At 35.8% G+C, this 13024-nt stretch overlaps 1 protein-coding gene across 1 annotated transcript; it reads left to right on the forward strand.

Moving 5' to 3' along the window:
• The first annotated feature begins 4911 nt into the window (after positions 1-4911).
• Positions 4912-6763, forward strand: LOC116107588 (tubulin beta-1 chain-like). The gene is made up of 3 exons (XM_031393884.1): positions 4912-5404; positions 5498-5767; positions 5866-6763. Exons 1-3 carry the CDS (start codon positions 5011-5013, stop codon positions 6543-6545), a joined length of 1344 nt encoding a protein of 447 aa, XP_031249744.1. The 5' UTR covers positions 4912-5010; the 3' UTR covers positions 6546-6763.
• Positions 6764-13024: the final 6261 nt, after the last annotated feature.

A 13024-nucleotide genomic window follows, 5' to 3' on the forward strand; every position in this document is an offset into this window, starting at 1 on the left:
AATTCGATTTAGGTATCATATTATAGAGGCTGGATTGAAGATGCGAGATGAATACGCAGAATTTTGACCCTATTTAAAAATATAGAGCCTAAATATAACAGCTGTGTATTTTTATTTTTGTTCTCCTTTAGAATTAGGTACTGGTGCTTCGGCCTAAATAAATTTTTCCATAAAGCCTCTCGTCAATTGAATTAAATTTTTGGAAGTCATTGAAATTCTTTCCCTTCATCTCTGTAACATTATACTAACAATAGAGATACAAGTATCAAAATCTCAGGACGTCGTTGTATCTTCAATCCCATTTGGAAGCTGCAGATAGGCAGTTTATAAGTACCACCATCGATGAAATTATGGGTGAAAAAAGGTGTATTGTAAAACCCTTTTTCATGAAAGCTTTATATAAAAAACACCATGAACATTTTAAAATAAAATCAAAACTAATTAATAAATAAAGGTCTCAGACATCCAAGGAAGGATAAAAGCAGCAGAAGCTCTCAAGCCTGGCGGAGACGAAAGTTCTCATGCAGCCAGCGCGAATGTTTTGAGAAACAAGCCTTAATAAACAGGTCGACATAACCGTTAACGGTCAGAGATCTAGTCGAAAATGATCAGATTAGATTTGGTCGTTTTCTGACCAGATCTCTGGCTGGAAATGGCTATATCGACGCACAACGGTCAGTTTCAGCCTTTCATGCGCCGTTTTGGGGCGGCGGTGGTTGCCGGCAATCGATCGCGGCAAGTGGGTGGGGGTGGTGGCTTGGGTAAGTTGTAATTTGTTTTGAATTTAATGGTAATTTTGTTCAAAAGATTAATTGATTAGGGTGATAGTAAAAGTCATATTCATGTAAATTAATTTACAAATGAGGGTATTATTGTTTTAAAATTTTATTAATAATGAATAGAATTGTAACAAAAAAAAAAAAAAAAAATTATCTTGATAATCTTACAATACCTAAGAAAATTGAAGTAACTAGATTACCTTCTATATTACCAACAGTAACTACTATTGGTATTTGAAGATTACCAAAATCTTATATTACTTGACAACCAAACATGATAATTAAGTAATATAAGATATAACTCCAGTAATCCTAAATAACCCTCCACCAAATGCCCCCTAAAAGTGAGGCAAATTAATTGAAAATAAAATTCGACTATGGTTTAGTTTGGGATTGTTATAGTTTGTCCCATAATCACTTATGGACCTACTTTTGAAATAATCAACTTTAAAACTAATCTATTAGGGTGTCTGTTTTTCTTAATTTTAAAATTACTTTTATTCTTAAGAGAATATATAACCATGTAAAAAGACTGGAAGAGTATAGTTTGAATTAGTTTTTTATTATTATTAAAATTAATTTCTTAAATAAAAAAGATTGAAATTTGAAAACTAGTTGACGGTGGTCGGCTGGTTATGCCGGTAGGTTCACCAACCGCCGCTCTACGCAGTGGTGCCCACGGTTTGTAGAAATCACGTGGTTTTAAATTTCAAAAAGCCAAAAAAGTTTGATTAAAAATTGACCAGATTTCTACGGTTCAATGCCACCATGTTTCAACAAACCTTTGGCACAAACTGCGTAAATTGCCAGTAGGCAACCTTAATGGTGCCGGCTAGGGGTCGGATGCTACTCTATTTTGAATGTGGGCCAGGGCTCATCCTCAAATTTAAAAAAAAAAAAATAATAAATAAAATATTATATATAATTAATTTTTATTTTATTTCACTCTAACAAAAATTTCTGGGTCGTCCTGATGTTGGCAATGTAACTCATTGACTAATTTATGCATTTTCGTTTTTAATATTTTTCTATTTTATCAATCCAATTTAAATTTTTATTTAGAATTTTTATAATTTATAAAATCAAAATTTAGTTTAATCTTAGGATATTTTGATAATTGTTTTTCTAAAAGCTGATTTTGAATCAATAGTTAGAAATACCTACTTTTAAAATCATTCATAAAATAGGTTATGAAAGAGAGGTTATTCTAGAATTCCTTTTAAATGCTTTTAGTTTTTACCAAACACATTTTAATATTGTCTTATACTGTTGATCGACACAATGCCAGCAAACAAATGTGCCTTGAGTGAGGCTTATTAGACAATACCGATACATGTAATGTTTATTATTATTATTATTTTACGGGAGAACGACTTATACATACCCAAGATTCATCGTAACGACAAGTTGGTACCCAAAAGTTTTGAAATGATAAATAGGTACTTTCCGTCATGTTCTGTTAGTGATTTCTGTTTATTACTGTTTTATTATATATGAAAAGACTAAAATGCCCTTAAAAGTTTGAATTTTAGTTTTTTTAAAATTTAAATTTTCAAAAAACCCCTAAGTTTACAATTTTCACTAAATACCCCAATATATAAAATTTTATAAAATAAAAAAAACACTCCCCACCCGCAAGTGCCAGATTCCGCCACCACCGCCGGAATCTGCCGAAAAGTTGCGTTACTATACAGACCCGTCGGATCTGTGTCGTAACGCATCGTCTGGCCTTTTTTCGGCCATCTCGTGGCTGATCTGGCCGGAAAAGGCCAGATCTACGCTAGATCTGGCCGTCGACGCCGCAAAACTCCATATGCGGATTCGAAGGCCAGATCTGGCAGTAGATCTGGCCTTTTCCGGCCAGATCAGCCACGATCTGGCCGAAAAAGGCCAGATCTGGCTGCTGCTTCGACCCAGATCTTGCCTTTTCCGACCAGATCCGTGGCGGATCTGACCGGAAAAGGCCAGATCGGCACGTTACGACACAATCCGACGGATCTGTGTCGTAATGCAGTTTTCCGGCCAGATCCCGGCGATGGTGGCCGGAATCTGGCACGGGGTGGTGGGGGTGTTTTTGTTATTTAACAAACTTTTTATATATGGTGTTTAATTAAATTAGCAAACCTAGGGGTTTTTTTAGAAATTTTTAAATTTATAAAAAAAAATTTAAACTTTGAAGGGCATTTTAGTCTTTTCCCTATTATAAACAAAAATCACTAAAAGAATATACCGGAAGGTACCTATTTGTCGTTTCAAAACCTTTTAGGTACCAACTTGTCGTTACGGTAAACTTGGGTATGCACAAGTCGTTCAGCCTTATTATACACCAAGGTATTTATGGGATTCAAGATGGTTTGAACCTAAAAAATTAATAAATGGAACAAATTTTCTTGGCGATGTATAAACCCTTGGGGTTTACATTTGATGTTATATAGCAAAGACAAAAAGTATACTCTTTTTTTTTTTTTTTTTTTTTTTTTTTTTTTTTTTTTTTTTTTTTTTTTTTTTTTTTAAAGAAGAGTGACTACTTATTCCCACCCAAAGTTTAGCTAAACTCGAGGTTCCCACAATTGCTTTTATAAATTCCAAATTACTATCCTTAAATTATCACCATTTATGATTTTTTTATTAAATAACAGTATAAATACTCTTATTGCCAAACTAGCCTTAAAAATTATTCTTTAAACCCCATATTTTCATGTTGATTTGGCCATTTCCTGGAGCCGGTGACCTTCCCCAATGCCACCAACAACACCCCTGTCCATCATCACCAAAACCTCACCCTTTTCCTCCGAATTAACACACCATCACCTTCGTCGCCGTCCTAACCGTAGATTTGGATATGTTTGGTTTGTTTGATTGTGGAGTTGCTTTGATTGGTAGATTTTGGAGATCATGGGGAATATTGATAATTGATTATGTGTAGCTTAGAGAGGTTTAGATTGATTGTAATTTATTGATGCAAATTTATGGAATTTCTGCCATTCCTAGCTCATTCAAGAAGCTTTCTCGCCCAGAGGCACACCAAGTGCTCAATGAAACGCCCCATCCATTGGGCGCAAAAGGAAGGCCGGTGGACGGCAAACGGTGAGTGAGGGGGACTAATGTGGGGATGGGTTTTGAAAAAGAGAGAATGGGAGTCTAATGGAGGCGATTGGGTGAATTTCCGATGAGTGAGACGATCAAAAAATTGCTGCAAAGACGGAGGTTTGCGAAGTCAAACGCCTCTACTGGGCACAAAAGAAAGGCCGATGGACCAAAAACAGTGAGTGAGGGAAGCTGATGTTAGGGTGGGTTTTGAAGAGGGGAGAATGGGGGTTCAAATTGAGGTTGTTGAGTGAATTTCTGATAAGTGAGGCAATTGGAAAATGGTTGCAAAGATAGAGGTTTGCGAAGTAAAATGGTCGTCGTTTTTCGATGAATGGAGGGTGCTTCGATGTGGGAGGAGGGTGGGGAAATGTGAGGAGGAAGCAAGGAAGAAAAGGGGGGGGGGGGGGGGGGGGGGGGGGGGGGGGGGGGGGGGGGGCTATTTTAGGTGGAAAGGTAGCAAAAAAAAGGCTAAAAACGCCATCGGTGACGTTTGCTAATGTGTGCTAGTCCTACTAAAATATGCCAACCACTAACGTTTGGTTTCAAGAATAAAATAACTATTTTACCCTTTCGTCGTTAGCTTAAATGGTTTTCTGTTAATTTAAGAATAAAAATTTGAAATTTATGAAACCATGAGTGGGAGCCGGGAATTTTGTTGAACCTTGGTGGGAAGATGTCGTTTACTCTTTTTAGAACCTATTTTAATGTTTGTTCAAATTTTAATAAATGCAAATACATGAACAGTTGGCACATGTCTCCATTATTGTTCACCAAAACCAATCAGAAACCGCCAACACACATACCATGGCCATAAGTATTAGGTTGTCTATTTCCATCCAATTCCAGCTGGCTATTTGAAATTCAAACCACGTCTCCATCCGACCGTTACTTTCACAGTTTCACTGACCACTTTAAAAATCACAACTCACAAATCCCGCTTTACATTTCAAATCCCCATTCAAATCCAACCGTTAAAACTAAAACCTTTCATGACATTCAAATCCAACCGTTAAACAAAAATCTTTTATAAAGTACTCATCGTCCCTACCACGCACCCTTCTCTCAAACTCAACTTTAACTCTCTTTTCCTCCCTTTCTCTCTCAAATTTCTTAAAAATAAAACTCTCTTTATCTTCCCAAAATGCGTGAAATTCTTCACATCCAAGGAGGCCAATGCGGCAACCAAATCGGTGCCAAGTTCTGGGAAGTTGTCTGTGCCGAGCACGGTATAGACTCGACTGGACGATACACCGGGGACAATGAACTGCAACTTGAGCGGATCAACGTCTACTATAATGAGGCAAGTTGTGGAAGGTTCGTTCCCAGAGGTGTCCTCATGGATCTTGAACCCGGTACCATGGATAGTGTCAGATCCGGTCCATACGGGCAGATCTTTCGACCCGATAACTTCGTTTTCGGCCAGTCCGGGGCCGGAAACAACTGGGCTAAAGGCCACTATACTGAAGGTGCCGAGCTGATTGATTCAGTTCTTGATGTTGTTCGTAAAGAAGCCGAGAATTGTGATTGCCTGCAGGGTTTGTTCTTAAAACTCTTATTTCTTTTTTTTTTTTTCTTTGCGATTTTGTTTTCTGTTTGGTTGCTAATGTTGTTTTTTACTGATGTGCCAGGGTTTCAGGTGTGCCATTCTTTGGGTGGAGGGACTGGATCTGGGATGGGAACTCTTTTGATTTCAAAAATAAGAGAGGAATACCCAGATCGAATGATGCTTACTTTCTCTGTATTTCCCTCTCCCAAGGTCTCTGATACAGTCGTTGAGCCTTATAACGCAACTCTTTCTGTCCACCAGCTTGTTGAAAATGCAGATGAGTGCATGGTTCTTGATAATGAAGCTCTTTATGACATCTGTTTCCGCACCCTCAAGCTCACCACTCCAAGCTGTAAGTTTCATTTACTACCATTTCTCCGATCTTGTTTCTTTAGAAAGCTTTTCAGATCCGTTTTTAAGAGTGACTGAAGTTGAATATTCGATGGACAGTTGGGGATCTGAATCATTTGATCTCGGCGACAATGTCTGGAGTGACCTGCTGTTTGAGGTTCCCCGGTCAACTGAACTCTGACCTTAGAAAGCTTGCTGTTAATCTCATTCCTTTCCCCAGGCTACACTTTTTCATGGTGGGTTTCGCTCCTCTCACCTCTCGCGGCTCCCAACAATACAGAAACCTGACAGTCCCCGAGCTCACGCAACAAATGTGGGATGCAAAGAACATGATGTGTGCAGCCGATCCGCGCCACGGGCGATACTTGACGGCCTCAGCAATGTTCAGGGGCAAAATGAGTACCAAAGAAGTTGATGAGCAAATGATAAATGTTCAAAACAAGAACTCTTCATACTTTGTGGAGTGGATTCCCAATAACGTGAAATCAACTGTTTGTGATATCCCACCAACTGGGTTGAAAATGGCATCGACATTTATTGGGAACTCAACTTCGATTCAGGAGATGTTTAGGCGTGTGAGTGAGCAGTTCACTGCTATGTTTAGAAGGAAGGCTTTCTTGCATTGGTACACAGGAGAAGGTATGGATGAGATGGAATTTACAGAAGCTGAAAGCAATATGAATGACTTGGTTTCTGAGTATCAGCAGTACCAGGATGCTACAGCTGATGAGGATGATTATGAGGAGGAAGAAGAAGAGGATGTTGAGTACCAGCAGTGATATGTTGTTTAATAATTATCGAGATGGGTGGTTTAATGTTGTCATTTCTGGTTGCCAGTCTTTGGCAATTATAAGAATTAATCTACTGGTTGATGTAGTAGAGAAATATGAATGTTAATTAGAATATTAAGTTTCTTGTTCTTATCTTTCCTATATGAATTTGAAGTTTGAACTTGCAGCTAATCAATGTAAAACCCTAAATTTTCTTATACTGTGAATTGCTTTGTCTGTCTAATTGTTAGGGTCTTTGCCTAGCTTATCATAACATCCCAAAAAAACCCTTTATATAACTCAAACTCTTTATTATAAAGAGTTTATCCATAGAAACAATAGTTCAACAGATTTTTTATTCTTTAAATATAAATTAAAGTATTAGTTTGACTCTTTACATTTAGATAGTCAAATTTTACTCTCTATATCTAGAGAGTTAAATTTCACTCTTTATTCTAATTTTAAAAAATAAATTGCAAGTTTCTATACATTTTATTTATGTATCTTTCCTATTAAGTTTATTTCTTGAAAAAATATATTTTCTCTCCTAAAATTTAAAAAGTCAAATCAATATCTTCTTTAAAATAAAAAGCATCATTGGAGATGTTTTAAACTGGTTAAAGTGAAACTATCTTATAAGTTCTAAAATTAAGCTTTAGGATTTATAAGTTAGACTTGTAAGCAAAAAATTTCTATTTAATTTTAAAATTTCATAATATATATTTATTTTTATATTTTAAATAGGTCATGTTATTATAGTACATTTTTTAGTCATTTTAAAAATAAAATGTACTTCCACATTTTACCAAACGCATCAACTATTTATCAGTCATTTATAAGTACTTTAATCAAATACGTAACTGTTTAAATTTCAAATACCTATAAGCTCAAATTAGCTTAGCATTAGTTATTTATAAGCTAATTTTCATAAGCTTGGACAAACACTCCCTAATCAGAGTAGAAATGTAGATTACTTCAATATTTTGAAAACCAATCGGGGCTAAACCTGGCAAATTGGTTGGGTCTCCCCTGATTTTGATTCACCCGACTTTTTCCCAAAACCATTTAGACCGATAGTTTGCTACAGTGACCTCGGTCCAACTGCAGGTCATACTGGATGAACTTAGACCCCCAGTTTTAAGGCTGGCCTAGCTTGGCCGAGTTGCTAGTTCTCAATCAAACCGATTAAACCAGACAGGCCAAGCCGGGTTTTAAAAGATTGATATATATATATAAATTCTCCAAATTTTGTCCAATGATATAGTTGTTCAACAGAATCATTGCTAGAATCGTTTGGACAAAAGCAGGGTGTATTATAAATCAAGAATTGCAACCTGGCGGATGAAAATAAAAAATAATCGTTTTTTTTTTTCCTTGTCGTTATTGGTTTTCTGCATTGTCGTTATTGATTGGGAACAATAGAAGAAAAGGGGGTTGAGCTTGGTACAGAATGACTCATGGTGATCCTTTTCAAACGTATCTTCATTACAAGGATATGGATGATTTCTTAATAAAATCCAACAAGTGCATTTGCTTGTCGTTATACAACAATCCACATGGCTTCATCAGTCCTCGTGATAACTTTGTCCATTTCTCCTCAACTCTACACATGGTGGTGAAGGTGAACCAGAACCACACCCTGCTTACCCATATTTGTTCTTTCGCTCCCCATTCAACNAAATTCTCCAAATTTTGTCCAATGATATAGTTGTTCAACAGAATCATTGCTAGAATCGTTTGGACAAAAGCAGGGTGTATCATATAAATCAAGAATTGCAACCTGGCGGATGAAAATAAAAAATAATAGTTTTTTTTTTTTTTTTTCCTTGTGTTTATTGGTTTTCTGCATTGTCGTTATTGATTGAGAACAATGGAAGAAAAGGGGGTTGAGCTTGGTACAGAATGACTCATGGTGATCATTTTCAAACGTATCTTCATTACACGGATATGGATGATTTCTTAATAAATCCAACAAGTGCATTTGCTTGTCGTTATACAACAATCCACATGGCTTCATCAGTCCTTGTGATAAATTTGTCCATTTCTCCTCAACTCTACACATGGTGGTCAAGGTGAACCAGAACCACACCCTGCTTACCCATATTTGTTCATTCGCTCGCCATTCAACAAAGGACTAACCCAAAACTATGATACTATTTTTTAGTGACACTAACATGAAATATGAAATTAATGTAGGGATAAAGTGCTTTTTTTTTTTTTTTTGGTAACCGACATGTTTGTACCAACTTTTTCATACAATTAATTATCGGGGTCTATTAAACACCCTCTAAGCTTAGTAGATCAGTTAAACTATAATATTATTGTGGTAGATGACTCCAAGGTTTCAGTCCCAAGATTTGAATAAAAAAACTCAAGAAATTAAACAAATCTTCTTGACCGTTAGACCAATCTCTTAGGTGGCCCAACGGATAAAGAATTTGGGTGTCCATTTTGTTTAATTTATAAAATTTTAATCTCAAAGCTGGAGTATTTCATGTTCAAAACCTAAAGTTGCATATAGTAGTAGTTTTGATTAGTGACATAAAGATGAAATTAATATTCATTTGAAGAAGTTATGTTTTTCAGACCATATAATTAGACAAAATTGTTGTTTTTTTTTGTGTGTGTTTTTGGATTTATACAGCAGCAACAGTACTTCGCTCAAACCACGAAGGCCTGGAAAATAACATCTATACTAAGATACAAGGCTTCACGAGTAAAATGGTAAGGCTAAATTTTACTGATGACTACCAAATGAATTCAACCAAACAGTCTCTGTTTAGACCACATCGATCATGTGTCAATCAGATGACACAATCTTAAGTGATGGAACCCTCTTCCACAACTGAACCAAGCAATAATTCCACAGCAAAACAAAATAGCCAAAAACCAGCAAAACAGTAACAGGCACAGCCAAAACCCAGAAAGATAATAAGTATATTGATAAATACAAGAACTGTATCGAACATGAACAACCAAAAAGGAAAATTAAAACAACCAAAAGAACAGTAAAAGGATAACAAAAATGGACGTAAACATGCTGGACTTCGAGGGCCAACTCCTCCCTAATTGCTAACTTCAAGGGTTAGCTCTTCCCAAATTTTCTTTTATTCTTCTCTACCCTAATCTGCTCTCTCCCTCTCTTTTTCTTTTTATCCTCTCTCTCTCTCTCTCTCTCTCTCTCTCCCCCCCTAACTGAATTCCTCTGCTGTCCCAACGCCCAATCGCCATCTGTCCTAGCCTAAACCCATGGAAGTTTCTTGCCAGCATCCCCTCAATCCACTACGTGCTATCTTATTTCACTTTTCCTATACCCTCATTATCCAAGCCCCATCACTAAGACAACGAATTAATGAAGTCAAAATTAGTAGGACCAGAAGTACCAGCTAAGAGTTGAGGACAAAATATATGGACGATGTCCGATTATCAATCCCTAAAGCCATGTAAATTTAAGTTGAGCTTATTTGTTAATCCTTCAAATCAAACTTTTTGACACAACTTTACAAGTAGAGTACTCTGTTTTAAAAACCGAACCGGCCGGTCGGATCGGAACCTGACAGCTTCTCCGGTCCAATTCAGGNCTTGTTCATGATATTAGCACACTTTTAGTACTATTACTAGTTAGCGGAAAACTTACCAACTCAAATATAAGACATTAAGCATCATATTCATGGAGTGGATGATCTAAAAAGGCCAAATCTCTTCTTATGTTTCTCTCTGTTTTTAATGATCTCTCTTCCTTCCCATGATATAATTCCTTTGCCGACACTGCTGTCTTGCCACTGCAATTTCTCAGGCTTCACATTCCTCTTATCATCATAGTAAGTTCATGGTGCTAGATCACCTGCAAAACAAAGAAAAATGAATTATGAAATCGACACAACCGTAAAAATACTTGAAACAATTGATACAAGAGTACAATTAATTACAACCTACAAATTTCTGAAGTGATTTAATGTTTTTCCATCTCATCCATTTGCTTCAGGAGATTTCTAGCCCTGTCTTCCCTTTTCCTTTCTTTTTGTGAACTATTGATTAACAAGGGACAAATATCAATATTTGTGTTGCAACTTGGCAAACCAACAACAAATAACACAACTTTGAGAGTATTTCGATTGAGAAATTACTTAAGGAATGTGAGACCATTTATTTGGTTTGGTAAGGACTTGAAGTTATCAAATCCAACAAGACTTCTCTGGCAAAATATATAACCAGAACACCTTCTCTGACCCTACAGAAAAGACATGAACTTCTCACTGTTTCGAAAATCTCAAAATGTACAATAATTTCGTATACAAGTTGGAAATGTCGTACCACCAGAAACTGATTGATCACAAGCTAGACAGAAATGACATAAGCTAGACATTTTATTCAAGTCTTTCATCCAAAGTGACACATCACTCCCTTGAAGTTGTGTTGATTTCATCTTGACATTCTTAGGAATCACCTTGAATATTAACGAATACAAATTAAGAAGACATGCTTTCTTGGAATAAAAGGGCAATGATGTTGGGAAAATGTAAAAATGAGACTAAATAAGAGGATTGAGAAAAAATATCTCACGTGCTTGCATTACATGAACATTGACTGGTTGTTCTGCTTTAGCAAGATATATAGAGGTCCATTACTTGGTTTTCTCCCATCATTTGGTGGACTCCATATGCAAATCCAAGAGTAAGGTACAATATGTGCAATTAGATAGGCGAAAGAAAATGATTAGGGATCATCGTTTGTTCAGAGTTTAGATATATAAAAACGGTGTCAAATATACTTACATGAAGTTGGAGAGGAAAATTTTAAGCCGTCCAATGAATTCTGCAATGTTAATCTAAGTGTACAGATCCTGTATAGTATTGTTTCCATAGAGAGTAAATAATGATTCCTTAAATAAGCTATAAAAAATTCAGATGCATTTCATAACATCTCTTTGCACAAAACAAAAACAAGGAGACAACAATAAAGAAACTATACACAGAAGCAGAAAAATGCACCTTGATTTACATTTGTAACAACTAGAAGCTCCAAACTCTGTATTGTAATTTTAGCAAGGAATCCACAGCTCCAAACCTGAAGCCAGGAGTTAGGTTCTAAAAGTGCAATTAGACATACCAGTTATTAAAGTTTAGATCTGGAAAAATTAGACATGCCAGAAGTTAGGTTCTAATAGTTGCTTACGCGAACATAGAGCCAACGACACTTGAATAAAAATGAATATGAAGGAAAAACTTCATGCCGATGCAATAGTAGAACCCATATCTGGAAAACATAGTAGCAAGGATCTTTAGCATATGTTTTTATCAAAAATTGCAGATATTGATTAGTTTTGATAACCTTTGAACCACAAGAGTTGAGAAAATCTATGAGATGACAAAGTAGTGAAGTTTTTGGAACAGAAAAACCACTTTCAATTTGCAAGTATTCTGCTATCAAAATGCCGTACTCTACTTTTGAAAGTAAAAAATAAGTTTAAAGGAGTTATTCTCAAAACAAGAAAAAGTAGAATTAAAAACAAGAACATGAATAATTTCTTGTATTAAGAATTCCAGAAATTAGAATTTGTCCAAGTTCGNACGTAAAAACATCAAATTTACGTGGTTCGGCTAAATCATGCCTACATTCACAGGATATAAGTCAAATGACTGAATTGAAGAATAATAGTACAAATCTAATATACTCATGTTGAACCCAAACCCAAACTCGGAACTTGAACCCAAAGCCCTCATACACCCATCTTTCACTTTCTTTAACTCTCCCACTTTATGCACACAAATCCCAAAAAATGAAGTCCTCACAACTCACAATACTCACTCTTTACTTACACAATATTGTAACAGTATCACTTACTAGCCTATATATAACCAAAGAAGCTAACGATGGTGAAAACATTAATTTGCTTTGGATGAAAAAACTACCTTAATTCCTTTACCTACACTGCTGCCTTGCCATTGCAATTTTTCAGGCTTCACATTCCTCTTATCATCACAGTAAGTTCATGTTGCTTGATCACCTACAAAACAAAGACAAATGAATTATGAAATCGACCCAACTATAAAAATACTTGAAAAAATTGATACAAGACTACAATTACAACTTACAAATTTCTAAAATGATTTAATGTTTTTCAATCTCATCCATTTGCTTCAGGAGAGTTCTAGCCTTGTCTTCCCTTTTTCATTCTTTCTATAAGTTTTTGATTAGCAAGGGACAAATATCAATATTTGTGTTGCAACTAGGCAAACCAAAAACAAATAATGCAACTTTGAAAGCATTTTGATTGAGAAATTGCTTCAGGAATGTGAGACCATTTAGTTGGTTTGGTACGGACTTGAAGTTATCAAATCCAACAAGACTTCTCTGGCAAAATATATAAGTAGAACACCTTTTGATCTCCAAAGTTCATGAGATAAGATTGTAGAGATTTTTATTCTTTGACCCTACAGAAAAGACATGAACTTTTCATTGTTTCAAAGATCTGAAAATGTACAATA

The sequence above is a fragment of the Pistacia vera genome, unplaced genomic scaffold, assembly GCF_008641045.1.
Source record: "Pistacia vera cultivar Batoury unplaced genomic scaffold, PisVer_v2 Contig541, whole genome shotgun sequence".
NCBI lineage: Eukaryota > Viridiplantae > Streptophyta > Magnoliopsida > Sapindales > Anacardiaceae > Pistacia > Pistacia vera.